A 26688-nucleotide genomic window follows, 5' to 3' on the forward strand; every position below is an offset into this window, starting at 1 on the left:
CAACCATCCAGCCCATCAAATCTTCGCCCTAACCCTCTCCCTCTCCCTCTCCCTCTCCCCAGCCTCCCAACCCCTCCGCCCCCAAAAATTCACCCCAAGATTCCACACCGCCGCCACGACCCCAACCGGCGGCAGCACCAAGAGCACCCAAGCCCACCACCTAGGACTGGACGCCTGCACCACGTCCAACGCGCGCCGTACCTCCCCCTCCAACTGCTTCTTGTCGCCATCATTCCACACCACCAGCCCCCTGCGCTGGCCCCTCCACTCCGCGCGCGCCGCCTTGGAGACGACATCGCCCTGACTCCGGACGCGATTCTCGGCCTCCTCCACCGACAAATGCGGGTCGCGAGCGCGGAGCCGCTGCATCTGCACGGCCGGGTCGCGCACGCCCACCACCACGACCGTGCCGCAGATCAGATCCATCCCGCTCTCGAACAGCAGTGGCACGTCGAGGACGACGGCCCAGTGGCCCCGCACGTAGTAGTACGCGAGCGCCTTGTAGACCTCGCGGCGGACGAGCGGGTGCACGATCTTGTTGAGGATCATGCGGTCGCGTTTGCGGTCCTCGGTTGTGCCGAAGACGCGGCGGCCTAGGGCGAGGCGGTTGAGTGGGCGGGGGGCGCTTTCGCTTGTGGGGGGGAGGGTGTCATTGGGGGATGAGGAGGATGAGGAGTCTGGGGACGGCGGGAGAAGGAGGTCCGGGGTCGTCGGGCCGAAGTAGTTGACGATGGCTTTGTAGCCTTCCGTGCCTGGTTCGACGACTTTGCGGGCCAGTAGGTCCGTGTCGATGATGGGCAGGGAGTAAGGCGGGGAGGAGAGGAGCGAGGAGACGGTCGATTTGCCGGTGGCGATGGAGCCGGTCAGACCGATTATCAACATCTTTGTTTTGCGGTCTGTGGGGGGTTTTTGGTGTTGGGGTCTGGTGATTGTTGTTTGGGTCGGGTGGTTGAGGTGGAAGGTAACTAGGTAGGAGGTGGTGGTTGTTTGAGCCTTGGAGGTGAGGATTTGTTGTTCCGGGGACTTGCGCTCGCGCGGGGAAAGCTCCCGGTTCCGCCGCGCTGCCTCGGCTGCTGTAGATTTGGTGGGGGGAGGTTCTACCCTGTATGTACAAAACAGGGTTTCAGGCTGTAAGGTTACATATTGGAAACTTGAAGGAACTAAAGGCTGAATGTATTATAAGAGTGGGTACTTTCCATTCATATGAGAACATTTGACATCATCGCATCACCATCACCACACCTCATCAGTCAGCGCGGGTTATGGCTTAGTCCCTATACTGGCACTTCCAGCGCGAGCTGACAAAAAGTCGGTTCCCAATTATGGTATGATATATGTACAGAGATGGCATCTTTGGGGGGGTTGTCCTCCCCCATTCATAGATGGAGAGAGGGCGATTGATGCCACGGACGGCAGAAATCGCCGGGCCATCGCTCTTCCAACCGGGGCTTGATGGCCCGTCTCAATCAGACAGGCCGGTCTGTTGCTCAATGTAGTCGACACCGACATGTGTATACTCAGGCTGACCACAGATCGAGACGTATTGCTTGGCATAATTTCCCTGACGATCACACTGGACTTAGTGCGCCTATGTCTCAGGTAGCCCCTTGCTGGGGTCTTGTTTCTGGCCCTTCCATCCGATGTACGGCCATCCTTCAGGTAGAGATGAATATGGCGGGAGAACATAGCGGCCAGCGCACTCTCCCTCGGTAGGGCAAACCAGGTTACACAAGCCAAATACCCTGCAGTAGCATTCTTCAGCCGTCGGGCAATGGACAGGTCCTTTGCCAAAGATCACTGCCTGCATGTTAGTCTCCTGCATATAGCCACTAATGGCAGAGGGTCAACATACTGTGCCATGAGTACTCCATGATACGTCCGCTGAGATCATCTGGGAGTTTGGTCTCCATCAACCACTTCCTGAATCGTTCATAGTCCTTCTTGGGCCGTTGTCTGATCTTCCAGCTGGTGACTGCAAACTGCGCGCAGCACGAGACCCCCACTTCTTCCGGCACCTCCTCCCCGGGGAAGAGCTCCTTAAATCCGTTCTTGAAATACTCTCCGACATGGACGTCATCTCGATGCGAATCGGTGTACGGGTGGATCTCCGCCGGGCAGCCGAGGATCCAGGCACAGCGTAAGTTAACGTAGCCTTGTTTCTGCAGGTAGGGAAGCTGGAAATTGCGGAGGACCGGCACCCCGTCGTAATAGGGATCGTCATTATGCCATTGGTATCTCTGAGGGTGGATGAAGAGGATCGAATCGGGAAGGCTGTCATAGTTGTCAATGATGTATCTAGAGAAAACTCCTATTAGCACCAGCTTCACACCATCCTGAACGATTCACAAGACCCACGTTAAATAGACCATGGACTCCCGGCCCTTGTTCAGCTTGACTGTCAGATGCGCCTTTTTGTCGTCTACGACATAGATGCTCTTGTGCCATTCAGGGAAATACTGGTACAGCCATGAAACATCGTCAGTTTTCATGCTGGCCACCACCATCTCCCTGTCAAGGGTTTTAGACACTCGCGCGGCCGATGCAGACGGCGCAGCCTGCCCGGAGCGCGAATCGCGGTACGGTCCGCCTTTTGACACCGCATCGTGAGCCGATGTATCTATATGTGCATGATCGGAGCTTTTGGAGAAGAAGAGGAAGTATAGCGCGTAAACAATCAGGATGGTGCAAAGGATGGCCTTTTCTTGGCTGCGGCGGCGCGGGCTTGAGACTCCGCTGCCGAAGAACAACATGGTTGCGACCGGCGGCAGCGTAGAGGTGACACACAGCGGACGGGATACAGGAGCATATGCCGGTATTCTCTATGGTCGCAAGCAGCGATTGAATATCCGAGTAAGTGACGTTTCAATGCGCAAAAAGCATGGCTGCGCGAAGGCCGATCGCTGAGCTGTCGGGTCGGTGTGTTGCGGAGCGGGCAACAACTCGGTTCAGTGGAGCTCCGGGGGTTTATGGGAATGCGCAGCGGTGGATGAGAGGAGTTTGCGGTTGTAGATGGCACTTTCAAAGTGATGTGGAATTGCGTTGTCCTTAAGGTAGTTGAGGTTCAAGGAAGAAGCGAGTTGGCGACAGCTGGCAGCTTATGTTGCCTAGAAGAAGAGGAGGTGGTGTCAAGCCACATGGTGGTTTCACTATTGGAGACATTGTGCTCCCTCTCCGTGGTAAACTCCATCAGCAATGCTGCTTGGCAGTAATCGGTAGAATAATTGGCCGAGTCCGCACCGGGTCTGGTTTGGTCGGCTCAGCCCTACTTCCAGCCCATCAACATATAACTACTACTACAAGCAGTTGTATACACTAAAGTACAGACAGTAGGTTTTGGTTATCTATCAAGATCATGGATCCCTCCATCTCTTTCCAAATTCGACCGCTCGCATGAAATGCAGAATGTATATCAACACAAAAGCCACACAGGCCAGCCCTGCCGCCACAGCGGGTAAGACAATCGAGAAGACACCAAAAACCACAGATGCGTCCTGCATATTCTGATTCCCTTAGAATTAGTCGGTGGCCAAGCAGAGCTGGAAAGCGGCAAGCAACGTGCTCACATAAGAACGCCACGAGGGACCACGCGAGTTTTTCTCTAAAGAAGACGGCATACTGGTCGTACATGGACAGATAGCCTCCAAGGAGGCTCTCGAGGGAGAGGTGGGTCAATCGATAGATGGTGCTCAAGCGAAACAGGCGAAGCTCGCCATAGCGATAGCGCTTGTTGACATTGGCATAGCCCTTGAAGTCAACGTGGGAAAGGAGATCTTCCACGAAGACCGTCCATGCTTGCCAACTGACCGTGGCTGGATTCAGTTTCAGCTCATGTGCAATTTGCACATCACTCGGATGACTGATCAACCACGTATAGGAAAGAAGGGAGCCCGAGGCAGCCGAGTGGAGCGTTTCGTGCCGAATGTGGCGGTCCCAGAATTGGTCGTCCAGGAGATAGCGTGGTACGGGTTTGAGGAAAATCCGCGACTCATACCAGACCATGTGGAGATCGGCCTGTTCGGTGATCACAATCTGTCGGTCAATCATCCGCTGTCGATGCAGCGCTCGACAGCAGCGTGCCCGACCCGCGTACCACAGATGTGAATGCATCGCGTTCAAGCGCGAGACATCCAAATCGGCCAACACGAACGAACTCACATCGTGATCAGAGGTTCGAGCGATGCAATGACTTCGTCCGTGACTTGTTGCCGGTAAGACGATATCCCACGCCTTGTCTTCGCCAGCTAGGTCCGATGAGATGGTTTGAGAAAAAGGCGGTGATAGCTTTCAACATCATGGTCAGTCAATGGTTTTGCAGAATTATTACCACCCAGAGCTCAAAGAGGCCTTTGGAACCCACCGTGTGTTTGTATTCCATTAATAAGTGGCTTGGCTTAGAAGCTCCTTTCTTGAGCAAGCGATCTCCGCCACCAAGGTACTAATTCGAGAGTAGCCAGGGCTATCATGCGCAGGAATTCAGATAATGAGGAATCTGAACATGAAGCCCTAGAAAACTACTACCTGAGGAGTATACACGGATAAATAAACACACATTCAGTACGGGAGTATTTCGTAGATCAGGCAGAAAAGTCGACGAGGTGGAGGGCCCCCACATGTGACAGAATAGATGTCTGTGATGAACTTGCAGCGGTCCTAGGCCAGAAATATGGGCCATATAAGATGGAGATGTGGGCGTGGGAAGCTGTCATTTATCCAAAAGACGCACCAATGCATGGTACTTTTGTATGGTTACAGACCGTGGACCCATGCATCGATTACCACTTGCGGGTGGGTCCACTTAGATGGACACAAGTGCCTCAAGATGCCTGCTGACGTTCTCTCGCTCTGAATATCTTCCATGGCCTTTGAACCGCCACTTTGTCCTTCGAAGCCCCCTCATAAAATATAGCCCCTGCTACCATGTCAGAACGCAAGCGATTCCGTATGACGTACCGAGTTGAGCAGATTCCACAGAACTGGACAGCGGACAGGTTGAGCGAGGCTTTTTCTCCTGAAGACAGAGCTCCTGAGCATCAAAAGCCTCGTTCCAGATGTCATGAATTATGGTGGAGGACCCGGCCTATCAAATACAATGACAGCAACGATTGATTTCTATTCCCAAGAGGCTCGAAAGCCGATGCTGAGCGATCCTGAAAATACTGATCTTGTTCTTGGGAAGGATTAACTCGGTTACACTCCATTGAATCACCTTAGGGGTGAATGTGTTGCAGAGTAAGTCTCCATAGATAATACACGAGGTTGGTGTACAGCAGCCAATTGACACAAAGAGTATTACTCTACGGAGACTAGCGTCATTGCTGTCACGGGTTTAGCAGGGCATGCATTCGGCTCGTGGAGGCATGAAGATGGCAAGATGTGGCTGCGGGACCTCCTTCCTCAACATCTCCCTGCAGTGCGGGTGATGATTTATGGATATTCCGCCCAAGTGCAAGGAGCCACTCAGGCCACAAGTATTCTTGAGGATCATGCGGAGACCTTTCGACAGCGGCTATTGTTATTTCGCCGCTTCGAGGCCGTAAGTGACTGGATTGTAATCTCTCGTCGTGCACTACATGCATTCATACTGACACCCGCTGGAGTGCCAGAAACATCCACTTATTCTAATTGTCAGTCCATTTGACCCGCGAGTTGGAGAAATTTGAGGCTTCTGACACAACGAGGCGTCACACAGGGCCATAGTCTAGGTGGCTTGGTTATCAAGGAGGTTTGCTCCCAATGTTTCAACATATCATGCGCTGCGCGTGCTTGGGCTGTCTTTCTCGCTCTGACTGACTCTTCCATTTCTTTAACAGTTTATCGCCAAGATAGACGAATCGCAGCGCAGCCAATTTTCCATTCGATCTGTGCTGTTCTTCGGGGTTCCGCATCATGGACTAGTCCATGAGTCTCTTCAAACTATGGTCAAAGGACAGCCATCTTCAACCATTGTTGATCAGCTCAAGCCAGGTTCGCCAACTCTACGTAAACTAGACGCGGCCCTTTGCAAAGCGACTGTCTTGACCCACTTTTCAATACACACATTCTATGAAAGCCAGGAAACAAGAACTGGTTGAGGTGAGTTTCGAATTACGACTCAGAAGTTCATGGACCTGCCAAGTAACCAGAATCAGAATGAGGCCCGGAAATGGGTTCGGGAGGGTGCCCCAGTCAAAATGGTGTCTTATGATTCGGCCGTCCTGAAGCTTCCGTCAATAGAGAGTGTACATGAGGTACAAGGAAATCATTCTTCTATGGTGAAGGTCATAAGAAGCCAGAGTTATTGTTACTTTGACGTGGTTCAATGCATTCAAGAAGCTCTGCAAGGCACCTCAGGGTCGTTCCCAAGCACACGGCCTGCCTCATCTTCGAGGGACATGCAGAACGAACGATTTCTTCAACAGGTTTTTGGCGATCGATATGATTCAAAATCAGGGTCAGATGTGTTCGCAAGCAATTCCAAACTCACAAGCTCTACCGACATGTTTCCACCTCCTACAGATATACCACAGTCGAAAGAGCCTTTCAGCTATTTGCCCTCTCACATGAACTCTCTCGATCTGGCGCCAGGTGGAGCTCCTCGAACATTCGAAAGACCCCAGTCCTCCCAAGAGCTATCTTGTTCGTTGATATCCCTAAATTTGGCACCAGATCAAGTTTTACTGTCCTCTCAAGGACCTCGGTCTTTCCAGGAACTACTTTCTTCATAGTCTCCTGTTTTGGCGCCGAATGAAGCTCAAATGCAATTTCAAGAACCGCGACCGATTGGGGCCTTTTAGCCCTGTGTTCAACCGGGGCAACTTCCCTTATATGACAGCATCTCTGGATCAACCTAGCGCTCACAAAGAGCAGATTGGAGAGAGGGCATCTTTACCACACACCATCGTGTGCCCATTAAGTTTCACTTCGGTCATACCGATGCCTGTAAATCCGACGTGTGATTTTTGCGGGCAGTCAATCGCTGATGCCAAGTGGATCCACTGTCTAGTCTGTTTGGATATTTGTCTACACATGCACTGCCATCAGCCAGCAACTGAGATGAAAGGGCATGTCTTTACTGCCCGCAGCCCAATCCTTACCTCGCAGACCACAGGTCCGTTACCAGAACCAGGGTTCAACCCTTCATGCATGACAGGTCATCTTATCTCATCCAAGCGCCAAATGTATTGCTTTCTTGTGAAGGATATCCCTCGAGCCAAGTACCGTGTCATGCTTATGATAACCATACGATTTCTTTTACCTGGCAGAGTTTCGTCATACGACGCTACAATACGTGCTTGCATGGGTGACCCAAAAAACATTCAAGACTTCGGGGGCTCATCGCTCCGTTCATATGGCCCGGATATTCCTGTTGAGAATCTATTTCGAGTCGCTTTCCCCTTAAAGAAAAAGCATCAGGTGCGCCTAGATGGCAAGCAAAATCTCGACCACTATTCATTTGACAGGGGCTCAGAAGGAAACGAATTTCTCGTCTCCAATTCATACGGTGATATGGCGGTGGCTATCGAGCTCAGCGGGTTTTCAGAGGCACATATGCAAGATGGGCCAAGCCAGCCTGCATTCGATCTAACCATCGACGGACTCAAGTAGGTTAAGATCAGTCACCTATTTCTAAAGCGATACTGATCTGGATACTATCTAGCCTTCTCCCAGTGGCAGAGGATCGGGAGGCGCAGAGGACGTCAATAACCAAAAACCTTTCTGGAATGGTCAGAAAGATCCTCGGCTAATCAATGCTCTGGGGCTTAGAGTAAACGGGATCCACCGTGTCCCAATGTCCTAGAAGTTCGACGAAATAAGTACAGTCTCTCCATACAGATTAACAAGAGTCTAGCCTCACGGTCGGGGCTCTGGAGTCTGCATTCTACAAAATAATCAGCAGAGGAAACAACTTACGGCGTAAGAGGACGCCCGCGAGGGGCGAGCGAGAAAGCATTTTCTAGAACACTCAACGCGCCGAAAGAGTGTTCGGGGCGCAGCAAAAAGAAGCCATACTATTTCGGTGCAGTGTCGGCTGTGATAGTTGCAAATCGTTGATGAGAACAAGATCAAGGATCGGGGTGGTAGTAGATCGGGAGGCAGTACAGTCCATATGGATATGGTTCCCTTGGAAATTATATGGCAGTTAGCCTTAAATTAATAAGTGTGTTTCCCTGACTCTCTTGTTATTCGAGTGTATAGACGTGCTGGTGCAATTGATCGGTCTTCTTGACTCTTGAAACCTGCCAGAATACCTCTCTCCCCCGACCTCTGGTCTTGAATTGGGTTGTCATGTTGAGAGGAAGAAATAGGACTGTTGGGAATGCTTGTAGACGTGCTGCATTGCGTCGTCTGTCGGCTCTAACAATCATATTCATTATTTCAGGCATTGGATAGGAGCACAACAGGTATATATTCAAGTTTGTAGTATTTTATATATACTCCGTACTTGATTATGTCTTTCCCGCGACACTTACTCTGTAGATCCACCAACTCGAGTACGTATCAATGAACATTTTCTGATATCGAAAAAGAGTCCGGGATTTGTCTGTCCAACTGTAACCCTTCAGAAAATTCAAGAGGAGCCTTTTCGCTGTATTTGCTTAAGCAATCGTGCCTGTGATGACTGTCATTCACCAACACACCAGAGTATGTGTAGTGTTAGTACCTCTTGACCGAGGGCATCAACACCTTCGTCCTTCTTCAACAAGCACTATAACGTCCCAGACAAACAGACATGACATGTGCTAGCGGTCCCAAGTGGTCTAACCACGTGACGCATACATTTCACTTCCCACCACCTCAAGCCAATCCTCTACATCATCAACCACCCGTCCAACAACATCAAGAAACCAAGGAATTTTTATCAAAAGGCTATCTTGAGTAGCTTCGTATCGCACACCTCATGCATCATATATACTCATTGCCCTATATACCCACATATTTTCATACCTCACATATATACAACGATCAACAAGTGCCGATACTGATGAAGTACCACAGGTGCGCCAGCACGCTCGTGATATTCTCCCCCGCGTTGCCAGCAGAAGAGTCAACACCCTGAATGATATCAATATCCGACGAGGTCACTGCAGCGCCAGTTCCGCTGGTGATCCAGTATTCCGGGCTCGGGTGACTATAACCAAGCAACCTGGGTGGAAGCCTAGGCACGACGTCGTTGAGGTGAGTCACTCGGAAATTCGAGCCAGAGCCTTTGCTCGTGATATAGTTGGCCAGCGCCGTGTTGCCCACTCGTGGAGCTCCGTAGGAATACTGTCCTTTCGTCAGCAACAGAACGTTTCATTGTCACCAGCTCCTGCCGCATGAAGAAACCCACCAGTTGAACGGAGTATCCTGCATTCCGCAGCACCGTCGCGCCAATGGTCGCCAACGCGCCCCCCAGACTATGCCCCGTGAAAACCAGGCTATAGCCGGGGTACGCAGTAACCGCAGACGCGATCTCCGCTGTTAGGGTGTCTGCGACGGAGCTCCAGGCCTTCCAGAAGCCCTGGTGAACCTGGCAGCCACTGCAGACCGCGCTGGCATCCGTGAAGATAAAGTCCAAATTGGCTATCCAGTTCTCGATCGAGCTGCTTCCGCGGAATGACACCACCAGTTTCTTGTTGGTGGAGTCAACCACGAGGAATCCCGCTGTATCGCCGTAGGAATCGGATCTACACATGCACAATTCAGTCAGTCCAATTCTATTTCACACATCCGCGCGTCACATCCAGGCAGGCAGAAACATACGCCTCGAACTCAGCCAGGCTCTTGGTCGTGGCCGCTGCGAGTAACGGACAAAGTCCGTTCGTGCAAGTCACGCTCGTATTCGGGGAATCGAGGTTGGTCGAGCAGTATGCCGCGGCGGAGTACTGCGCGAACAGATCCAGCTGCGTGTAGACAGTGGTCGAGACATCTGCAGTTCGACTTCATCAGCACTTTCTCCTCTTCCATCACCTATCTTGCAATTGATCCCAGGTATACACTCACCTCGAATATCGACCGGAGCAGCCACAACCAAGGCCGCAAGAGCGGCCACCACTCCGCTCAACCGAGTGATATATACCATACTTGCGGTTTGGAGTATATATACAATACAATCAATTCAGATCAGGTCGATAACCAAAACGAACAAGCAAGGAGCAGCGTCAATGGCACTGGAATATCGGCAGACGCAGACGCTTCACCAACACCGGCACATCCAGAGCACAGAACGAAACGAGACTCTCTCATCCCTCTCGCCCCATGACTCTTTATATACAGTCAGCACTCCGTGCCAATTCGGCCCCTCCCCCTTTCTTCACGCCGAGGCCAAGAAGCGCAAAAAGGAAAAAGGAAAAAGAAAAAACCCCTCCATCAGCTCTTCAATCAGAACGCCAATGAAGACCCCCAGCATTCCGCAGAGAAGAGACAGAATGAGCGGGGTAGGGAAGAAAAAACAACAGACACCCCCAAGCACATCACGAACACCCTCTATCCCTACCCGGTGGTTGGCTCCACCTCCCTATCCTAGCTCCAGAGAGAGAGAGACGCATCCCTCCGGAAGAAACGAGTACTTGGCCCCGGACACCTCGGCGTCAGCGTCAAAGGCATAGAAAGGAGGGACTCCTGCGCGGACTCCGTTGTGTTCTGGAATGCCGGGCTCCACCACCCCCACAACGAAGGATATCCACCGCGGTAAACGTAGAGACCATCATCAGTCCACTTTCTCCGGGCCACCTCAGCATCCAATGATTCCTCATAAGAGTAAAACCCCAGTGGGCTAAAGCTCTACATGCTAAAGTATAATAGAGTGAACAAGTGGGCGAGTCTCTCTGGATTCGGGGGCACGCGGATGGTAACTGGATCCGGATGAGATCCATAGACAGGCTGAGAGAGGGCAAGAAAAACGGAACGAAGACCTCGCCGAGAAGAGAGCATCAACCGACGGAAGTATCGGGAGTGTACATCAGCCCTCAACCCATAGGCAAGGTATACCTAAAGACTACAAGGGCAGCTGAGGCGTAAGCGCGCGGGCTGGCACGCACGCACGCACGCACTCGCAAGCAAACAAGCAAAACCAGGAACACGGCGGCCGTCATTCGTCCCCGGCCAGAGAAATGATCACGCTCAGGCCGATTGCGAAGCAACCACTCATTGTCCGCTGGACGGTAGGTATGTATAGTACACTGCAGCTCCCTAAACCACCGTGACTGGCATGGAACCCAATTCGCAGACCCGATTTCACATGCTTCAGGTGTCCGTCAACCAAGTCGTAGTTCAAGGTCCGAAGCGGACGGAGCCTCAGGGAATCTGATCCTTCCGATGGGAGGGAGGGATGCACCGAACAAACGAAAAGCACAAGAGGTGTGTGTTTTGTGTCTCAGAAGAAGAGCGAAGATCCTTTCCTGTCTTCTAGATGCTGTAGTTCTTGGACTGAGACCTGTTGTTCCTTTGTCCTAGCTAATCCCAGTCCGTAGCTTGGTGTATACGGAGTACTCTTGGGAGAAACAATCAACCTTCTTCCCTCCTACAATACCTCCCCTCTCCTCCAGTTCAACTCCAAAATTGAAGAACCCCAACCTCTACAGTTTTTGACAAAACTGTATGCTTATCCAAAGTTAAAGTGATAGTATACTCCCCCCAAAAGAAATGACATCACAATTCTTCACCCCGTGTCCCCCGCCCCGATTCCCCCTCATTACAATCCCGTTCGAACGCCTACCCCATATTCTTTCTGCATTAACCTACAGGCTACAGCCCCAGCCCGCCCCTCTTCCCTCGGCATCTCTTTTAAGGATACTAGACTAGACTAGACTACCTAAAATCATGTGCCGGACACTTTAGTCTACTTCGTAGTTCTACCCACAACCACGACCACCACGTACTCCCAATCCACAACCTGTAAATTAAACAGTCATTCCCGTTGGCTCAGACACTAGAACAGCTTGCGGGGGGGGAGGGTGTTGTGGGGAAAGACCGAAAAGTATATCCCGTGCAGGATAACAAACACCGCATACTTGCACTTGCACTTACACCTGCACTATAGCTTCTGCGCTAGCGCAGACAACGGTATACTAGACTACACCCGTTTTTGGTCGGCGTGATTAATTCCCAGCAGGGATGAAGATACCAGCAATACTGCCAACCCCGATTCAGTGTACTTTCAGCCTATGCGTTTATTTACCCCCACAGGGCGCGGATGGACTCGGTCGGCATTCGATACGATGTAGTTTTCTCCACCGTATACCGTGCGACGTACTTCCTCTGCTCAATTGAGCCCAATTGAGGTGGGAATGATTTCCGAGTGGAGTTGACAGTACGTATCTTGCCCCTACGTTAGGGCCCGGCCGGGAGTTGGGGTGGAGTATCTTCGGAGTTTCATGGGAGATACATAGTCCTTAAAGTTTTCACCTTGTTGTAGACTACTCCATAGTTGAGCTTGATATAGTCGTCTATACGCGGTTGTTGTGCTGGTCAGCTGGCTGCTCCGTTTTATTCCTCTCCACTCCCACCTTGGCTGGAATGAGTTCAGGCTAGGGCAGGGGTCATTCCTCTAGTTTTCTTGGGATGCAGCGGTCAACGGATTGTCCAGGGCTTCCAGGCACACACACAAGGACATGAGCCGAGGTAGCGAAGCTGTCCAAGACAAGGATTTCCGGAGAATCTCCCGAAAGTCAAACCCCAACCCAGGGAACCAGATTTGTGTCGTACGACGAGTTCAGAGCACTGTCCACCTTGGAAGGGAAGTATGTGTAGATATTTCGGATCCCGTCAACAGGAGAAAGTAGACATAGAAACAAAATCAAATTAAAAATCGCAATCACAATATATTCGCTCCTTTGAAAACGCCATCCAGATGGGGAAACATCGTCGTATCTTTATTTTTGCAGCAGGCAACAGGAGAAGCGTAGAGAAAGCAAGAAAAAAACCTATCAAGCAAGGAAGGAGCCCACGAGGCTGAGCTGCGGGGAAAGGGTAGGAGGAAAGAAAATCTTCGCATCTACCTGCAGGATTGTCAGTCTCAGCCTATGCAGCACTGCCAACCCTTGCTAGCATCGGAGTTGTTTCCAGACTGGGGAAGCATGTCTCTCCACGGACAGCACACTTACCCACTATCCTCATAAATCCCTGTAAGAAAGGACAAGAGGCAGACGGGGGCCCAAAAGGACACACCTTGGTTGAGCATCGGAAAGGAAATCCCAACGACTCTCACGCAGCGACCGTGCCATTCTCCCCGCCCTCAGGAGTGTAATCCGTCATCCCCTCATCCTGCCCATCACCACTGTCGCCCGCCAGCACTTTAGTCCGGAGCGCATGGCCCTCCGGCAGAGGTGTGCCTGGCGTCGCGGCCACCACGTTATCGTTCTCATCCACAAACTCGAAGTTGTACCGGGACAGCAGGTGCGGGATCGCCGATAGTTGCGGCCCGTACCGCGCAGTGTTATCGTACAATTCGAACAACGGCACGGCGAGGAGCTTCATGTTCTTCGGGACGGAGAGGACCTCTGCATTGCCGCCGGGTTCAGTCACAGTTCTCTCGATGAGATGAGATGAAATCTGGGCTTGAGGGTTAAAAGGACTCACTCTTCTTGGGCAGCTGAATGAAATACAGCTTCTTGCACTCCTTGGGTCGAGTCACATGGCCGGGCAGGAATGGGTACATGAACGTCTCGAAGTTGGGCCGCCACCACTGCGCCAGAGTATCCCCGATCTCCCAGTCCTCGTTGACCCCCTCGCCGGAGAATTGCGATCCGACAGGCGCAAGCCGCTCGTTGAGCCGCTTCTTAAACCCTTCGACCTCGTCGTCTTCGAAGGGAAGGTAGTCTCCGGGTCTAACGCGGTTCATAGGAGTCAGTCTTGGATTGTTCTAGATGGATGAATTGTGTCGTTCTCGCGGTCGTGACTGCGGCGTGTCTAGACTCCATGATCGGGAAGGATACGTACAGCTTGAAGAAGGCGTTCGCAATTTGCAGCATGAGCACATGCGGGTGGTTATGCTCATGGCACACAAGAACACCCTCGCAGGTCCGTCTCATGCCATACTTCTCATAGTGTTCTTCGAGGCGTTTCAGGCGGGCCAGGACGGAGGGATCTTCCTCGGGTTGCGTTTCCTTGGTCCCGAAAGTATAGTTTGAGAGGGGATATAGACGAATAGTTTGTGGTTGCTGAGCGGAGAAGTCTTTGGGAGCGATGGGACTAGTCAAAGAGTAAAGGAGTCAGTATTTGTTGGTCCATGCCTGGCCCTGGAGGTCTGGAACGTACGGGCGAGAGCTCTGAATCGCCGTCGCTGTTGCGGTCGACATGGTCGGTAGATGCGCCTTCTAAATAGGGAGTCTTTGAACTTCAACCGGATGAGCCAAGGCGATGTAAGTGAGTGACGAAAGAAGGGGGGGGGTGGCGGCAGGTACAAGGATGGTAGGAGGTCGGTTGTTGTTGTTGGTGCTGGTCGCGAGGTGGATCACAGCCCGGCGGAGTTGATGCTCTCTCCGCCGCAGCTCGATCGATCAATCGATTGGCATCGGAGCTGCCCTCCGCGAAAACATTCCACCGCCCCGACCACTCTAACTTCCCAGTTGCAAACAACCCAACGGGGCGTCAACATCATCATATATGATCTACCTCAAGTCTTTTTTCAGGGCTCGGTCGAGATATTTCAATTATGTATCATGTTTCTAATCTACATCCCATGGATTTCAACTCTATCAAACCCCTCATCCTGCGTCCCCAATGATGTCCTGTACTCAATCCAGAATCACGCCCCGATATCGACAAGGCAGCAGAAAGTTTCTATCATCATTATAAGTGAAGTGAAGGTTGTAGCAAGTGGGTGAATCTAAAATTCAGAGGGTGCGAATTATAGCTTGGCATCAAAGTCCTCGAACTCGCTAATGTCGGTGACAGGGTTCGGGCCCGCGCTGACGTTGAGACGGGCCTTGTACTCAGGAACGTTGGTAATGTAGGTGATAGCCTCCTGGCCGAATCCATTGACTGTCTGGCCAGACTGCCCTTCGAACCTCTTGGGCTGAATGCCGATGTGCTTCAGCTCTACTCCAACGCTGCTTGCCATCGAATCCAGGGCCTGCTTGGTTTGTTGCTCTGCAAGACCCATTCCATCCAAGACTGTCTTCATGGTGTCCACGATCAGACGTTCATCGCCGCTGGACACGTCAACTTCAGCGAATGCAGCCTCCAAGCGATCCGCATCGACTGCCAATTGCGCTTTCTCCAAGAGCGTGCGCAGACGCGTTAGGAGCTGGGTCTTCTGCTGCTGGGGCGTGCTCGCGAGAGCGGTGGCTTGTGCCTTGAGATGGATGGACAGCTTGCCACGCGTGGACGATTGAGGGTTGATAAACTGATTATAGAACTGGATGAGGTCTGACTTGGTCAACGACCGCACATTGGCAGCATCCGCCTCATTCTGCACGAAATCAAAGTACTCCGATCCAATGTGGGACCAGAAGCGACTCGTCTCTGAGCCCAGGTTCTTGAGCTTTTCCAGTCTCCGGTTGATAAGACTGCGCTTGTGCCTTTCAAAGTCACTCTCTGGCATCTCCTCCAACGTCTTCTGGAACATGCTCAAGAAGTTCTCGATACGGTGTTCAAGGTACCCAGCAACGCGCTCACTCTGGATGATGACGCGATAACCGATCGTAGTGGAAGAATAGCGGGCGCCGCTCCAGACAACATATCCCAATTGCTCCTTGCTCCGGAGCTGATCGAATGCAGGCTCATCAGTCATCTGGGCGAACAGCAGCAGTTTGGCCCGCAAGACCGCGTCATTGATGTCTCCAATGTACAACAAATATTCGATGCCGTTGTTGACGTTGGCCGGATCTTTGAGCGTTCGCTCATAGATATAGTTGGAGCCAGGAGGGATGATGACATTGCGCCTCACGTACCACTGCGACTCGGGCAATGTACGACTCTTCAAAGTGGATTCCACCAGGTCGGTCATACGAAGTGCATCCTCCTTGTACAGGTTTCCGTGCGCCAACACCTCGATGTGGTTCTGACGGAGGATCTGAGGGAAGAAGCAAGCCACGTCTTCCACTTCGATATGTTGCAGCTCAGATGCATACTGCTCATTGAGCCAGGACCGTTCTGCGGTCAGGTAGCGAGTGTAGTCGCTCACTTGGTAGTAGGGTTGTTGGTACTCGGCGTTCTTATAGGCTCGGGTCAGGCGCTCCTTGATGATGCTGAAGCGTTCCGGCTTCACAACGAGATCACGCATGCTCGTAAGAACCTTCTCCAAAAGCACGGACATCTTGTCATTGTATCCACCCACCGAGATGTCCAAGCCAAAGATACTAATACCCAGGGAATAATCAAGGCCCGCCAACTCAGCGTCATAGGCGTATTCGTTGAGGGCATCGCGCACCAACTCGCAGTAGAATCTGGCCTTGACCACGTTGGCCGGAGTAGCCCACACCAAAGGATTTCGGAGTGAGATATTGAAGGTGCCCTTGGGAACCCAGAATCGGTCATCCTTCTTGTACCACAAACGGACGTGGTCGTCATGCCGGATTAGCTTCGGTGTCTTGGCTGGTTCTGAGACTTCCTTCTTCTCGACGGAGAGACGAGTCGGAACAAATTCGTTCTTGTGAGGCAAGTGCAGGTCGGGCAGACGGTTCGCGGAAGTGGTCTCATACGCCTTACGGATGTCGGCCATGAAGTCCTGGGGAATATCCTCCACCTTATGCTCCGTGCCGTACCACTTCTCCTTCTGATCCCAGTCACCGGGGTAATCCTGGGCCACAATGAGCATGCGGAAGTTGTCGGGCCGAAGGTAGGACAAGGCTTCCTTGATCAAGGCCGGGTCGTACTTCCGGAGAAGTCCGGTGCTCAGCAGCCACTCTCGAGGGTGGGGCTTCTGCATCTTGCTGCTCAGGTTGCTGGCGAAGCGACTGGCGGGGGTCTTTTGTTTAAAGCGAAACTCGACATCGGCCAAGTTCTTCATCTCATCATAGATCCACTGCTGAGGCTCACCTTCCTTGATCATAGCGATATACTCGAAGATGACTCTCGCGACTTCACGGTAGTTCTTCAAACCCTCAGGGGTCAAGCGGACGTTGATGGTGAAAAAGGCCGCACCAGGGCAGATGGGGAGAGGACCAGCAGACAAGCCGTTGGCCCAACCCTTGGCCTTGATGTAAGCCAGGATACTTCCGGGACCCTCATGGCCGATCAGGTGGCTAATGTAACGGTTGGGCTGGGACTCGTAGTAGTGCTCCTCGTCCATGAAAGGGAAGTAAATGTCCAGAGACCGCATGTCCATGACCGGCTTGGCGAAGATCTGCTTTCCTAGATGCTCCGCCGTCCAGGGCTGAACGTCGTCCCAGCGATTTTGCGGAAGATCCTTGTTCTGGACGTGCGAGAACAGATCCGAGACCCACTCCTCCATCTCGTCAAGGGACTCCCGGCCCAGCAAAACCAGTTTCATCCGGTTGGCTGAATAATGGGCCTCATAGAACTTGATGAATTCACTGCGAACCTCAAGGCCGCGTTTCTCCGGATCCTCCTTCAATGTCTGCAGGTTTCCAGTCGAGAAGTGGTGGTAGGGATGCGCGGGGTTGGAAAGGCTCTTGTTCAATTGCATCAACCGCCACATATCGCTCTGCAGGTTCTTCTTGTTCTCGGAGTCCACGGCCCTCAACTCCCGATCCAGCGTTGACTCCAGGAAAAGCGGTTCGACGAAGAACTGAGCGAACCGATCCAGGGCCCCGTGCAGGGGCCCTTTGGCTTGGGTGGCCGAGGGCGAAGTGGGCGCATCGGATTTCTCGTCGCCAGAGTGCGACGTGGCGGCCACTTCAAAGAAGTAGTTGGTCTCCGTGGCAGCGGTGTAGGCGTTGGACATGCCAGAGTTCGATGCCAAATATTGGTTGTATGCGTTCTCTAAGGGGTACTGCGGGCCATCAGCCGAGGTTAGTGCCGGACTGGCCGCATGCTGACGCCGGAATCAACCACATACCTTCTTGGTGCCCATGAACAACAGATGTTCAACGGCGTGAGCCATACCCGGCATGTCGTCTGCGTCTGAGAAATTGCCGACATTGACGTTCACGGCAGCACTGGCCTTGTCGGTATCCGGGTCGTGGACCAGTAGAGCTTCGAGCTTATTAGGGAGGCGGATGACGCGATAGGAGCGATCATCCAGCTCCGGCTTCAACAGATCCTCCGCAATGCGTTCGACAGTGCCCATCTTAGTAGAACCCATGGTGACCGGACTAGTGGCAAACGGAGCACGCGAGACGGGTTTGGGAGAGTGAAGGAGGGAGGGGCGACGATGAGTCTGTCCACCGGAGGCAAAAGATCGGACCCAGCAATGCGAGGACAAGCGTGGCGAGGGGTAGGAATGAGGGGCTACCGCCGCAAAGGTGCCTGATCGGGAAAACGAACGATAAATTGGGGTTGATAAAGATCGAGGATGTCCAGGGTTCCACAAGCGGCAGGGTGCAGAGGACCTTGGAGGCATGCAGTGCAAGGAAGGTGGTCCAAGGAGCAACGGCCGCTAACAGCTACTGTACCGGGTGAAGTATCGTTAAGGATGGGGGAGGGAGAGGGAGTGGGGGAAGAGGAAAAAGGAAGGGAAGGAATATTTAAGGAAGAGGAATCTAGGGAGAGGTGGGAGAAATAGAAAACACGAGCCGGTCCGATTTCAAAGACAGGCCCGTAATTGAGAGAGTCAATGCGCCAGAATGAGAAGATGTAAAGTAGGTAAGGTTTGTTAATTGATGAAGTAGTGACAAGAGAGAGAGAGAGAGAGAGGGAAGAAGGGAGTGGCAGTAAGACGCATTCATGCTTTGGCGGTGAGAGGCAACACTCAGGCGGTGAGAGCGGTGAGGCTTAAGTGGGCACGTGTCCCTGCAAGTGGTCGTTGCACTTTACTACATCAGCGAGCATTCGAGAATGATCGCCCAATCACTCTTGGCTTAAACTCCTGTCTTGGTGCGAGTGGATCTAGAAGGCTTCCTCTGAGTGCTTCTTGTTCTTCCACGTCATGCTTCTGTCCCAAATGAGGGCACTCTGCAACAGCGCCGAGGCCATCGCGAAACCGCCGATTCCCCAGCCAAGTGGCACTCGACGCCCTTGCAGCTGACAGCAAAATGTCTCGTATTCAGCTTGACTGAGAAATGGCGTGCTTCTTGTACGACCACACTTCTCATGGCGCGTAGATGCTACGCTACAAGGAATTGCCGTTGCAAACACACTGACTACTAGGTAGGTACCTGCTAGGTACTTACCCTCAGTACTGGCTATAGTAAGTAGAAACCACCACTCGGAACGCCAACCGATGCCAGCCCCCGGATCTACTCTCCGAACGGAACCTCCCCTCCCCAAACTACAATCCCCCCGATAAGATCTACAAACAACCCCAGTTTACCCAACCTCTTTCATCAACCACCTACCTCCATACCTTTGTAACATAGCTTGAACTACCTTACATCACAGCAACTACAACTACAAATCAAATCAGAGAAGACCACTGCCAAAATGGACGTCTCGCAGGTGCTCACCCAGCTCCCCAACACCATCCATTGCATAGATATGCACACCACCGGCGAGCCCACCCGCATCATCTACGCCGGCTACCCCCAGCTGACGGGCACGCTGCTGGCCCAACGGGACCAAGCCCGCCAGCAACACGACCACATTCGCCAGCAACTGATGCTGGAGCCGCGGGGGAATCCCGCCATGTACGGGGCGATCATCTGCCCGGCGACGGAGCTGGTGGCGACGGGGGAGGCCGACGTGGGCGTGCTCTTCATCCACAACGAGGGCTACTCGACCATGTGTGGGCACGCGACGCTGGCGCTGGGCCGGTTCCTGGTCGACACGCACGACGCCAACGTCTTCCCGCGGCGCGCCCAGCTCCCCTTCGACGCCACGACCCAAACCATCCAACTGAGGCTGCACGCCCCCTGCGGCGTCGTCAGCATCACCGTCCCCACCAACGCAGAGGGCACGCGATCCGACCCCACGCGGCCCGTCTCCTTCCTATCCACGCCCGCCTACGCCACGGCTCTGCAACTGACCATTCCCATTCCCGCCGCCGCGCGGTGGCCCGAACTCCCCGCCCAGCGGGACTCCATCACCCTGGACATCAGCTATGGCGGCGCCTTCTACGCCATTGTCGACGCGGCCGAACTGGGCTTCACCCGCGGCCTGTCGACCGTCGACCTCGACGCCACCACCCGCTGCATGCAGCAGCTGAAACCGTACCTCGAACGCCGGCCGGAGATCGTCGCCGCCGTCACGCACCCGGACGACCCGCGGCTCTCGTTCCTCTACTCCGTCATGATCGTCGACGCGACCATCGGGAGCCGACCGCGCGACGTCGCGGGCGCCGAGACCGGCCTCTGCTACTTCGCCGACAACCAGATCGACCGGTCGCCGACGGGGTCGTGCGTGACGGCGCGCATGGCCCTGGCCCACGCCAAGGGCCGCCGGGCCGTCGGCCAGCGCTGGGCGTACAACTCGCTCGTGTCGAATCACTTCCAGACGGACGAATTCCGCGCGGAGATCGTCGAGGAGCTCGCGCCGTCATCCGTTTCCGGGGGACGACCGTCCGTGGTTGTCCAAGTCGAGGGCCGAGCATTCTACACCGGGGCCGCCTCGTTCATGGTGGAAGCAGAGGACCAGACGTCCCGGACTGGATTCACGATGGAGAGAGTAGCTGCGGCGCCATTACCATGACTATTACCATGTTCTTCTCCATCAGCTATTGAATATCAACCCTCATTGAATCACATCTTCCATTAGCTAAACCCAACCAAAACTCAACTACCAGTCTCCTTACCCCCCTTTCCCCCTCCCCCAATCAATCCCCGAAAGACTAAACCTAACACGCAGCCGCGCAAACCGTCAAAACCTCGTTACTTCCCGCCTGACAAGTCTTCACCTGACTGCCACCCGGGTTCACCCCATTCGGCCAACAGATCTTGGGGCAGGACGTATCGCTGGGCTTGACACTCAGAACCGAGCCGGCGAAGGCATTCCCGAAAACGCTAGACAGGTCGTACCAGGTCTTGGCGCCGTCGAGGGTGTAGGCGTAGTTCAGCTGGGGGCTGCCGTCGTACAGGCCGTCGGGGGTCTTGGTGATCTTGAGGGCGACGCCGCCGGAGGCCGGGTCGTAGTGGAGGGCCTCGGTGTAGCTGGCGCCGGGGGCGATGGTCTGGCGGGGGCCGACGGAGCCGCCAACGGACCAGAGGTAGATCGGGGTGTTGCAGTTGTTGGTGACGACAGCGTTGCCGGCGGCGGCGGTGAGGGTGGGGAGGATGAGGAGGGCGGATGCTGTGGTGAGGAGGGTGGTGGTGATGTGCATTTTTGGTGGTGGATGGATGGATGGATACCTTAGGTATACTTGGATGAGATGACTTGAGGGTATTGTGAAGCTGAATGCTGGAATTTGAGTCTTATTTCGAAGACTCCAGCGAGTATCTGGGTGGTATTTATACCTATTGCATAAGCATCATGATATCCTCCTCGTTAAGCTAAAGTGACATCGCCTCCATCGCTGTACATTTCCCTCTCCTCCAGACCAACATCAACATCCAAGCCCAACCCCTCAAGCAATTACCTAAAATGTCTCATCTCATACCTCGATGTCTCACTCTAAGCCCAGCTCCATAGGTACGTACGGTACACACCCCAAGTCCTCTTCCACCCACAACCCAAATACCAAGTACCAAGTACCAAGTACCAAGTACCAAGCACCGAATAGACGCCCTGTACGCGGAAACCCACATAACTCTACCACTAGCTAAGGTAGTATACTCGCATGCACACGAGAGACATCAACCACACCACACCACCACCACCACCACCACCAAACCACTTATCCCAAGATACATTCCCCTTCCCAAGAAACCAAACCAAGAACAAGACAAGACCATGTGATTGTCCTATATACTCACAACAAGAAAACGGGAGAAAGAGACAAAAGCCACAGCCACACCCGCAACCCAAACCAACCAAGCCGAACCCCGCACGCACCTCCAACTCCATCATCCATCCATCAACAAATGGATCAAGATCGACATCGACGGTATGTCTTACTTTTACCCCACAACTCCTGCAAGTCTTCAGGAAGTATAGTACGTACATGTCAGCCTCGATGTCTCGGGAATCACCCCACATGCGCAGGATCTGAGTCAAAATCATATGCTACAAGGCAAGACACAAACAATCCCAAGTAACCTTCTTAGACTGGTCGAACTTTGCCTAAACTTCGAGGTCAAAAAATCGACTTGGTTGGGTTTCACTTTTGCTTTTTCCAGGGTCTTCCAGGGAACAACAAGACAATATGGAAGGGAATAAGGGGGTTGGTTGGAGAGTCGGAGAATTGGACTGCGTCTCTTGGCTCGTGTTCGTTTTTTTTTTTTTTTCAGATGCCTTCTGCAGGCAGGAGGATACTATCTATAGAATTGAGTAGACCCTTGATCCATCCATGGCTTACAAAATTCATGGTGGGAATCTGGGGTAAGAACTGACTACAGCAGTCATAGTGTAGGTACTGGCACTGACTTTACTTTAACTGGACCACTGAGCAGGGACGGTTCGGTTACTGGATTTGATTTGAATTCGTTTACCCCATCGTCAGCAGCAGCACTGGAAATAGGCCGTGACAGCACGTGTAGGTGGTCCAGGATCGACGTGTCTTAGCCGCAATGCAACGCCAGGAACGAACTGAGTTCGCTCTTAAATGTAGGTGGTGGCGTGACAAGACCCTGGAGAGGCACAGGCAACTACAAGACACTGCATCTATCACACCACCACTCCAAAATAGAGTATGCATAGCCGATGGTCCCTTTTCCGACCTTCCAAAAACTCAACTGGTGAAACTAAGAATTTATGCATGGATTTGGTACAAGCGAACCCACTAATCCCCCCTTTCCTTACCCTTCCCCCATAACCAATATCTAGATCTAACTTCTGCGCATTCCGGAACTGAAACTCAGCTTGTACCCGGTCCACGCTGACCCTCCCCAGTAGCAGCCCCCTTGGTAGGCGACCGTCTCTTGGGCTTCTCGTCCTCGATTTCCTCGCTATCCGCCACGTCCGCACGCTCCGAGATCCACTGGTACACCTCGTTCTTGTGATGCATGAGCATCTCGCTCAGCCCCGCCTTGGGCGACTGCACGAGGAGGCCATAGCGTTTGGAGGGCTTGCGCTGCAGACTCGTCCACACCCCGTGCGTGTGCGAGACGAATACGAGCGAGTTCTTCACCAGGCTAGCTGTCAGCTCCGAGCCGAGAATCGGGGGGAAAAAAAGGATCTCATAATCCAAACTTACGTCTTTGTACCACCGCGAGAGCCAGACTTGGGTATGGGAGGCGACCGCACGAACAGGGTTCTCGGCCACAAAGGAGACCACTCCATTCACACGTTTGTACAATGTCTCTGTCCCGGCGTTAGCCATGTCTCACATCCATGCACACCCCTCATTCATCTTACCGCGGTTGATTAATAGGTTGGCCACTCCGTAGAAAGCGTTGCCAATGCCAATGAAAAAGATCTCAGTCGCTTCATTTGGTCTAAAGAAACCTGTCAATCAAAGGTCTACCGCTCGGTGCTAGCGGTGTAAAGACATACTCGATATAGTTATCCCAGAGATAGCCAGCGAGCTCCTCCGTGGCGGTAGGTCTATTCTCGTCTTCATCTTCGTACTTCCCGGAAGACTGTCAAGAAGTCAGTATCCATGAGAAAGACTGAGAACATCACAAACTGACCGGATCAATAGTCACATGTTTCGGGATGTTGACGTCGATGACCGCATAACCTTTCTCCACGGCCCATCCAACATAGTCCTTCAATAAAACATCAGCCTAGTGTTTGTCAGCAGATGACGGAAACACTTCACAGTCTCGACATACCAGCCAGCAATTATGAGCCTCTAATTTGTTGGTGACCGGATGAGGCAGACTCATGATCTCAGGCCTGCTCATCATCAGCAAAGGATTCCCCACGTTGTCCGCGGATACTCACGGGTCATGAAAGAAGACAAGAAGAGGTTTGGCCTGGTGGTAGTTCGGGCTTGTAACCGGTCAGTCAGGATCGTATCCCATCGAGCGCTCGATTTACCTCGCAAGGACTTGATTCTCAAATGACTTCGAGATAGCAGTACGGTAGATGTAAAGGGATGTCAGTTTGTAGTTGTCATACAGCTGCTTTGACTGATAAGCACGGATGACATCTGCAGACTTGTTAGCCTCCGATCGAGCAATCCGTGAAATCCTCTTACCGTGGAGTCGATCCGTGAAGTGCCCCTCCTGTTGCGGTGCCTTCGGGTACATGCAGCTCCAATAGGCCGACTGAATCATCATCACGCGTCTCACGGTCGTTGTGGCAGCTTCAGACGGTGTGGTGGAATGTAGACGGTCTGGGGGGTCACCCATCAAAGTCTTCGTAACGGCAAGAGCAGATTTCGAAATCGACCGGAAATTGTAGCCACCCTAATATCTCATCTTAGCCCTGGTGCTTCTATGCATTCACTGAGAGACGGTCAAACCTCCAGACAGACAGCAACCTTGCCGTTGGCAAGCGTCATAAGCATGTGCGTCATATGAGCATAGCAAGCTGGTGTCACAAAACAACCTCCGAGCTCGTCGCCTGCGGCAGCGTCGAATCCAGAAGCGACTATAATTGTCAGTCTCGGAGACTTGAGCCGCCAGAGGAAAGGTCGACCTACTGATTACAAGGTCTGGATTGAACTCCTGGGCAATGGGCATAACCACTTGTTGGAAAGCGTACATGTAGTCGCCATCGCCCATTCCCTGACTTGGCCACGGAATATTCACATTGCTTGTTGAATGTCAGCCACCGCCGTGATGTAAAGAAGCAGGAATGCCATACCGTCCCACACCGGCACCACCACCGCAGTGGTCCCAGTCTCCTTCATCGCCTCCGGGATAGAACTTCCCCTCTTGATAGACATGAAGCGAGATGTAGAGAATGTTTGGGTCATCATAGAATGCTTTCTGAATGCCATTTCCTGCCAAGTATATAAGCCAATGCAAATCAACCCAAGTGAGGAATCAGGGCTTAGTCAAGTACCGTGATGAACGTCCCTTGAGCATGTTAGTATCACGTAAAGTACAAGTGGATGGCTAGGCTCACCAATCGAGAATTAAGATCTTCCTACAGCTCTCGCCCAGCTGCTGCTGGCAGACACGCGCTGCAACCGAGACATTATTGAACAGACAGAATCCCATAGTCTTGTCATGCTCGGCGTGATGGCCAGGGGGTCGAATCACAGCAATAGCATTCTTCACCTTGCGGGTAGCAACGGCCAAGCAAGTCTCAATGGCCCCTCCCACAGACAGGATTGAAGAAGCAAAGGTGAGTTTGTTGAAATAGATGGAATCGCGGGTATGTTCCAACGCAATGAGTTCATCATCCGTCATATCTGATACAGCTAGTTAGGAGACTTTCGCGCCGTTACTGCGAGCAAAGGGGGGGTATCATTACCTTGAGTGCTTTCTACAAAGGCGTAATGATCAGGCGTGTGGACAAGGGAAATCTCCTCCTCGGTAGCATTGCGAGCATTGATCCTTTTCAGAGGTCGGGATACGAGAGGTCGACTTGATTCGGGATCATCGACGAGTCCAGCTCGGCACAGCTCTTTGTATATGTAGTAGATGCGTCTTGGATCCTCCGGGTGAACGTCTGCAGTGGGCCGCACTTCGCAGTGATAACGCATCTGCACATCATAGCATAAACCTGAAGGAAGTGAGGCGAGCGGGAGGCCAGTCCGAGCGACTGCATCCCCATCGGACCAGTCAGAATTCTCTTCAACAAGACTATCATTTTTCTCGTCGTCGTCAATCACATCACCGGAGTCTACAGACTTTGGCAGGCTCTTGGGAGGAGAAATGCCGCCTTCATGCTCCGGCTTCGAAGAGGCAGAGAGAGGCTGTGAGTTGAGTGGGTGGCGCGACAAAGGCAGCTTGAATGTCTGACCCAGCAGCGGAGATGTAATCGATGGCTGAGAGGGCCCATCAAATTGGGCTGGCGCACCTGGGTTGCCCGCCTCACCCATGACGGTGTCTTCGTCGCCCTCCAGTGCCATCGTTATGAGCCTGGAGCAATTTCTCTGACTTCCGCTTTGACCGAATTCCAGTTGGGCCAAATCAACACCTCATGGTCAAGCCAAGGGCGAAATAGAGGGTCTACAAATGCCCCTGGGAAAGATTAAGTGAAGTCAAAAAAGGTTAAGTCAAAATGCGGATGCAGCTTCGGAAGAGACGATCTAGCTGAGAGAGATTGTCGAATTTGTTGAGGACCAAGGCAGAAGAATGGGAGGTGTGCTTGATATCTTGGAGGGTGGCAGGATCACAAGTAACAAGGGCACTTTAGATCACTTGTACTAAGGCCCGGGGACCACAGGGAAGACCCACGAAATCGAACGACTAATGAGGCACGACTGGCGTCGTATGAGCAACGACAGGTATATGATGAGGGACAATGTTTAAGCCAAGACTCTCCTCTGAGGTTATAATCGTGGCTGTTGGTACAGAAAAGCACCCACCGAAGCACACCAGCGGAGGCGTTCTGGACTAAGAATCTCGAATCAATGGTAGAGCTCGAAATTCCGCAGTTTAGCTGCGCTCCACGTGACCTCCGCTCTCCAAATCCCAAATCTGGCCACTTCCTCACAATTCCTCGGACTCGGACGGAAAACGCGATCAAGAGCTGAAAGGAACCTTCTGATGAGGAAGATTGAAATTGAGCAGC

General features: G+C 52.8%; 12 protein-coding genes across 12 annotated transcripts; 4 read left to right on the top strand and 8 right to left on the bottom strand.

Moving 5' to 3' along the window:
* Positions 1-48: 48 nt before the first annotated feature.
* On the bottom strand, positions 49-993 carry BO72DRAFT_411750 (putative dephospho-CoA kinase; the record flags this gene model as incomplete). Its single annotated transcript, XM_040942466.1, has 1 exon — positions 49-993. A coding segment is annotated over exon 1 (834 nt), but the record flags the coding sequence as incomplete, so codon positions are not given.
* A 191-nt stretch (positions 994-1184) lies between these two features.
* BO72DRAFT_436660 (DUF3431 domain-containing protein) lies at positions 1185-3133 on the bottom strand. Its single transcript, XM_040943331.1, has 3 exons — positions 2356-3133; positions 1853-2295; positions 1185-1797 (listed from the first exon to the last, which is right to left on the bottom strand). Exons 1-3 carry the CDS (start codon positions 2748-2750, stop codon positions 1589-1591), a joined length of 1047 nt encoding a protein of 348 aa, XP_040797824.1. The 5' UTR covers positions 2751-3133; the 3' UTR covers positions 1185-1588.
* Positions 3134-3312: 179 nt separating this feature from the next.
* On the bottom strand, positions 3313-4661 carry BO72DRAFT_517566 (uncharacterized protein; the record flags this gene model as incomplete). The annotated part of the gene is made up of 2 exons (XM_040949630.1): positions 4358-4661; positions 3313-4281 (listed from the first exon to the last, which is right to left on the bottom strand). Exons 1-2 carry the CDS (start codon positions 4373-4375, stop codon positions 3313-3315), a joined length of 987 nt encoding a protein of 328 aa, XP_040797825.1. The 5' UTR covers positions 4376-4661.
* A 539-nt stretch (positions 4662-5200) lies between these two features.
* BO72DRAFT_224900 (uncharacterized protein) lies at positions 5201-6425 on the top strand. Its single transcript, XM_040939805.1, has 6 exons — positions 5201-5229; positions 5308-5533; positions 5598-5624; positions 5690-5722; positions 5811-6072; positions 6129-6425. Exons 2-5 carry the CDS (start codon positions 5372-5374, stop codon positions 6069-6071), a joined length of 483 nt encoding a protein of 160 aa, XP_040797826.1. The 5' UTR covers positions 5201-5229; positions 5308-5371; the 3' UTR covers position 6072; positions 6129-6425.
* BO72DRAFT_224917 (uncharacterized protein) lies at positions 6314-7925 on the top strand. Its single transcript, XM_040939806.1, has 2 exons — positions 6314-7580; positions 7637-7925. The coding sequence occupies exons 1-2, from the start codon at positions 6724-6726 to the stop codon at positions 7722-7724; spliced, it is 945 nt and encodes a 314-aa protein (XP_040797827.1). The 5' UTR covers positions 6314-6723; the 3' UTR covers positions 7725-7925.
* Positions 7926-8943: 1018 nt separating this feature from the next.
* BO72DRAFT_386249 (lipase family protein) lies at positions 8944-10042 on the bottom strand (the record flags this gene model as incomplete). The annotated part of the gene is made up of 4 exons (XM_040941623.1): positions 8944-9246; positions 9311-9647; positions 9724-9889; positions 9964-10042. 4 exons carry the CDS (start codon positions 10040-10042, stop codon positions 8944-8946), a joined length of 885 nt encoding a protein of 294 aa, XP_040797828.1.
* BO72DRAFT_451345 (uncharacterized protein) lies at positions 9786-10944 on the top strand. Its single transcript, XM_040945462.1, has 2 exons — positions 9786-9889; positions 9964-10944. Exon 2 carries the CDS (start codon positions 10125-10127, stop codon positions 10566-10568), a length of 444 nt encoding a protein of 147 aa, XP_040797829.1. The 5' UTR covers positions 9786-9889; positions 9964-10124; the 3' UTR covers positions 10569-10944.
* Positions 10945-13164: 2220 nt separating this feature from the next.
* Positions 13165-14258, bottom strand: BO72DRAFT_499709 (cleavage and polyadenylation specificity factor subunit 5; the record flags this gene model as incomplete). Its single annotated transcript, XM_040948861.1, has 4 exons — positions 13165-13460; positions 13540-13787; positions 13900-14151; positions 14218-14258. The coding sequence occupies 4 exons, from the start codon at positions 14256-14258 to the stop codon at positions 13165-13167; spliced, it is 837 nt and encodes a 278-aa protein (XP_040797830.1).
* Positions 14259-14719: 461 nt separating this feature from the next.
* BO72DRAFT_451349 (a-pheromone processing metallopeptidase Ste23) lies at positions 14720-18680 on the bottom strand. The gene is made up of 2 exons (XM_040945463.1): positions 17924-18680; positions 14720-17857 (listed from the first exon to the last, which is right to left on the bottom strand). Exons 1-2 carry the CDS (start codon positions 18425-18427, stop codon positions 14810-14812), a joined length of 3552 nt encoding a protein of 1183 aa, XP_040797831.1. The 5' UTR covers positions 18428-18680; the 3' UTR covers positions 14720-14809.
* Positions 18681-19167: 487 nt separating this feature from the next.
* BO72DRAFT_225090 (putative proline racemase) lies at positions 19168-20721 on the top strand. The gene has a single exon (XM_040939807.1). The coding sequence runs from the start codon at positions 19447-19449 to the stop codon at positions 20647-20649; it is 1203 nt and encodes a 400-aa protein (XP_040797832.1). The 5' UTR covers positions 19168-19446; the 3' UTR covers positions 20650-20721.
* On the bottom strand, positions 20722-21407 carry BO72DRAFT_225455 (putative BYS1 domain protein). Its single transcript, XM_040939809.1, has one exon. The coding sequence runs from the start codon at positions 21275-21277 to the stop codon at positions 20795-20797; it is 483 nt and encodes a 160-aa protein (XP_040797833.1). The 5' UTR covers positions 21278-21407; the 3' UTR covers positions 20722-20794.
* Positions 21408-22604: 1197 nt separating this feature from the next.
* On the bottom strand, positions 22605-26492 carry hdaA (histone deacetylase hdaA). The gene is made up of 15 exons (XM_040942467.1): positions 25423-26492; positions 25072-25360; positions 25009-25022; positions 24808-24946; positions 24644-24756; positions 24464-24591; positions 24197-24407; positions 24037-24148; positions 23941-23988; positions 23829-23892; positions 23685-23780; positions 23548-23633; positions 23410-23489; positions 23249-23355; positions 22605-23176 (listed from the first exon to the last, which is right to left on the bottom strand). Exons 1-15 carry the CDS (start codon positions 26021-26023, stop codon positions 22910-22912), a joined length of 2355 nt encoding a protein of 784 aa, XP_040797834.1. The 5' UTR covers positions 26024-26492; the 3' UTR covers positions 22605-22909.
* Between the last annotated feature and the right edge of the window lie 196 nt (positions 26493-26688).

Source organism: Aspergillus fijiensis (genome assembly GCF_003184825.1).
Source record: "Aspergillus fijiensis CBS 313.89 unplaced genomic scaffold BO72scaffold_55, whole genome shotgun sequence".
Classification (NCBI taxonomy): domain Eukaryota; kingdom Fungi; phylum Ascomycota; class Eurotiomycetes; order Eurotiales; family Aspergillaceae; genus Aspergillus; species Aspergillus fijiensis.